This window comes from Hippocampus comes, unplaced genomic scaffold, assembly GCF_001891065.2.
Source record: "Hippocampus comes isolate QL1 unplaced genomic scaffold, H_comes_QL1_v1.1 scaffold2, whole genome shotgun sequence".
Taxonomy (NCBI): Eukaryota; Metazoa; Chordata; class Actinopteri; order Syngnathiformes; family Syngnathidae; genus Hippocampus; species Hippocampus comes.
This window is the reverse complement of record NW_017805139.1, coordinates 2912504-2917073: the sequence shown is the minus strand read 5'-3', so window position 1 is coordinate 2917073 and position 4570 is coordinate 2912504. Positions and strand designations below refer to the sequence as shown.

The following is a 4570-nucleotide window of genomic DNA, read 5'->3' as shown; positions in this document are numbered from 1 at the left end:
TGCATGTATATATGTCCACACACACAAACACTTAACTTTTACGTAAGCATTAAGTATCTGTATGATTACTTTTAGGACAGTGCAAGTACTTTTGCCACCTCTAATGAGAAAATATACTCATTATTGACGCGAGCCAAGAGAAAAAAGTATGACAGAGAAGAGCTGAGCTGTGATTGGAGGGGAGAGTCAGGAATGTAGCTCAGGTAGAGAGAGAGAGAGAGAGAGAGAGAGAGAGAGAGAGAGAGAGGGAGAGAGAGAGAGAGAGAGAGAGAGAGAGAGAGAGAGAGAGAGACTGACAAGCGTTCACACAGACGGAAAGTCTCCTGGCGAAGTTGTTGCTTTCGAATTGTCCGTGTGCACTTTGCAGGCTTTTTTTTTTAAATTAATTGTAGTACGCGTTGGACTTGTTTGGACTTATGAATGAAGAAAAGGCACGAAGTAGTACAGCGCAGTAGTACTAAATCCACTTTGGATAGAGAGACACAGGAGCTTGGAAGCGAAAGTCCCAAATGAAAGTCTCTTGAGCGTGCGAGCTTCGTTTGTTATTTAATTGTAGAATAATATTGCCTTTTCCCCCCCTCTAAACAAGACCGTTTCAATGTGATTTGACACCCGAAAGTGGCGAGAGTGGTTTAAGAATTTTGAAGCGTTCTGGATGAAGCCGGTACAGAGAGGACGCTGCCATGGAAGGCTCTGAAATCCGACTGTGGACGCTGTCAGCTGGGATGCAGAGTGCACCTGAGCCGTGCCGTTTGACACCATGAGAAGACAGCTAAAGAGCACGTGACTGCTTGAGTATCCACCACGATGTCCTACTCCTCCTCCTCCGCAAGGTAAGAAACTACACCCTGACTTTCAAAACGGCTTGTAACCTAGCGAAATGGAGGAATTGCATCAAGATGATCTTCCAGCCGGTCATCAGCTTTTTTCACTTATATGCTAATTGGACACTAATTGGGTATTTTCAAAGGACACGATGAGCAGCCTCACATACAAATATTTACCTTGAGTTCTTTTTCTTGCAAGTGGCTGCAAAGCCGTTAACGTCTGATGGACGGGAGGTGATAAATTCCGGGGAAACTTGATTGCTCCCCAACCACTCCCCATTGTGGAAAGTGTTGTTTTGATACGTCATTCTGTCAAAGGATCGTGTGAGAAGTATCAATCAATCAATCAATCAATCAAACTATCGATCTATCTATTCGTCTATCTGCCTGTCAGTATGGCTACACTAAATTTGACTCAAATCAACTTTGATGAGATGAGAAAGGTAAATGGACTGTCATTTATACAGCACTTATCTTTTTGTACTTAAAGCGCTTTACTCTGTTTCCTCATTTACCTCCCGATGCTGTGTCATCAGGAGCAACTGAGGGTTCCGTATCTTGCTCAAGGACACTTCGACAAGGTCTCAGCAGCCAGGGATTGAACCCCCAACCTCTGGGTTGAGAGACAACCACTACCACTGAGCCATGCCGGCCCACATTTCACATTTGATTTACTCCTGCGCTAGTGGCCAGGGTTACATTAAATGCAACTCATTTAGAGGAAGAAAATTGTGTGTGTGTGTGTGTGTGTATATATATATATATATATATATATATATATATATATATATATATATATATATATATATATATATATATATATATATATATATATATATATATATATATATATATATATATATATATATATATATATATATATATATATGTGTATATGTGTGTGTGTATCCATCCATCCATTTTCCAAGCCGCTTTATTCTCACAAGGGTCGCGGAGAATGCTGGAGCCTATCCCAGCTGTCTTCGGGCAGTAGGCAGGGGACACCCTGAACCGGTTGGCAGCCAATCGCAGGGCACACAGAGACGAACAACCATCCGCGCTCACACTCACACCTAAGGACAATTTAGAGTGTTCAATCAGCCTGCCATGCATGTTTTTGGAATGCGGGAGGAAACCAGAGTACCCAGAGAAAACCCACGCAGGTCCGGGGAGAACATGCAAACTCCACACAGGGAGGTCGGAGCTGGAATCGACAGGTTCCTTTGCACTGTGAGGTCGATGCGCTAACCATTCTTTTACACTTTTTATTGTCCAACAGGCGGCGTATAATCCAGTGTCAGCGTAAGTCATTTTTTAGCACCCTCAATTAGCAGTTGAACAGTATTGAAGACAAGGTTGTGCTGCTGTCTTCGGTAGCAACAGTTTGTAATGGCGAAAAAGGACGGCCTGGAAGAGAGTCAAGTCAGCTGTTACTCCACGACACACTGCCAGTGTTACATCTCAGCCCTGATAGATCGAGATATACAGGTTAATTGCCATCTCGTGGAATAGTATTTAATTCTTTCATTGTTGTACTTATCACTATACGTTGCTGGCATAGATAGATGGACAAAGATATTATTTGTATTTCTGGTAAATACTGTAAATGACTTTTCTCACACTTAAGCGAAACCGAACAATTTCCCCGTGGCACTGATGATGTCTCATTGCACAATACAGTATATCCCTGAGAGAAACTTGGCAGTGAGATATGTCTGCAGTTGCGCATGCAGCATGCATGTGTACTTCCTTTAGGTCATACAGTATTCAGTCTGCTGGAAAGCGCTTCCTGCCACCAGTGAGATAATGCCACTTTTGGGATATTTCAACTCCCTGCTTTGAGTTCCATCTATGCTGCTGCACCGCATTTATCTCTTCCATGTCACCAGCTATAAATAAGACTATAAAGGATATAAGCCCCTCAACAGTGGACCCACACACAAAGTCAAATCCGCTGGTCCAACTGTGTATCTTCTTCTTCTTCTCCTTTCGGCACGTCCCTATTCAGGGGTCGCCACAGCGAGTCAGTAATTTCCACCCGCCCCTGTAAACCGGCCCACCAACTCGCATGGTCGCCTTGGCAAAAGTTTTCCGCCGTATGCCATTCCTGACGCAACCCTCCCCATTTCTCCGGGCTTGGGACCGGCACTGGGGAACAGTGCACCCCCAGGGGAGGGCACTGCCCCCCAGCGGCTGGGTTTGGTCCAACTGTGTATACAAACTCTATTTATCTTTAATCTGTCTTTGAATGTCATAACCTTCAATTCACCTTGGCTGTGTTGTGTCCTCTTCTGCACTGTTAGTGAAAACACAACAGGAATATCTCGGTGCTTTAAGCCTTTAAGGTGCTACATTTGATGTGATGTGTCAAGAGGAATTATAGGGGCTGTCTGTGCGATGAACGACAGTATGTCACAGTGATTGGTCTGCAAGTCGATGAGCCGATAAGGTAGGATTTGGCTCAACGCAACTTTTCCGTCTGTGATATCTCTATGAAGGAATGCTTGTTTGGGAAACAGCCACCATGCCTCTGAGCACATTTAATGAACGTAGCGTGGAACAACAAGCATAAATGCAGCTTTAAAAAGAGGACTGTAATTTGGTTTACGTGCAGTGATGTCATTTTCATGTCCTCTTGTGACTAACATAATTCCTCCACTTTTCCTGGGGAAATGTGTTTTTCACAGGAAGAGAAAAAAAGTTATTGCATTTTATTTACAGGGGAGCTTCAATGTATTCTTGAGTGCATAGTACTACTACGACTGAATTCGCAGGTGCGTTGGTGTTGAATATGAGCAAAATTAAAGTGAAAAACCATAAAGTGAAAAACTTCTTCTAAATTTGGCACAACAAAGAGAATAGCGTGACCAAGCCTGCCAAATTTGAATGAATTAAAAAAGCAATAACAAACGAGGCTCCAAAATCATGAAAAATCGAGCCCTCCTCCCAGTTGCCATTTGCTCGGGGCGTGACTGCTCACTGTGCTGAAAACACATCCTGTCTGACTCTTACCTGTCACTCAGATACGTTCTTGTACTAACATAGGTGCCCAACTGTCTGTCGCGTTATCCACAGGCTGAATAACAAATGCCGCTCTGCTTTATCAACTACGGAAGCATGGAACTGCCAATGTGGAGTAAACATTTTTAACAAGTAAATATGTTCAAACATACTTGTGAGTACGTTCCAGGATATTTGCAAGCATGTTCGAATGTACTTGTAGGCTTTATGCTAAAATCTTGGCATTTTTTTTTTTCATAATGCCACAGGTTATGGACTTGGGCATGCAGGTTAAAAAATAGTGTTTGTTTTTTTAGCATTTGGCCTTTGTTCGACCAGTACATTTGAAAATTATGCAAGTACACACAGCACCGGCGCTGCGCCAGTTGAGCGTTCACACGTGCAAATTTGCTCCGGCGTAGCGCCGTTAAACAGCTTACACCGGACCAAATTTGATCCACCTCAGGGAGGTGGTTTAAAAATTTGCTCCAGAGCAAATGCTCGTTTGCGGCGCAACACCGATGTAAAGTTGCACGTGTGAACCCTACAATTTGCTCCGGAGCAAATGCTTGTTTGCGAGGGGGGAGTAGCCTCGCTACGCATGAGAAGAGTTGATTACGTACGGCGAGAATGCGTTGCTTTCGTGCTCTGTACGACGTCCATCATGTGTTTGTTTAATAACGACACAACAAGGCTGGGTTAACAGTAGCAAGCACCTCTTGGGTTATACCATCTCAACTAGA

At 43.5% G+C, this 4570-nt stretch overlaps 1 protein-coding gene across 1 annotated transcript in view; it reads left to right on the top strand.

The window, feature by feature from the left end:
- The first annotated feature begins 298 nt into the window (after positions 1-298).
- The window catches only part of adamtsl5 (ADAMTS like 5), a 41927-nt gene continuing 37655 nt past the window's right edge, over positions 299-4570 (top strand). The window contains exon 1 of the mRNA XM_019867256.1: positions 299-833. Coding sequence (XP_019722815.1) covers positions 808-833 — 26 coding nt within the window. The 5' untranslated portion in view covers positions 299-807. The remainder of the gene's footprint in view (positions 834-4570) is intronic.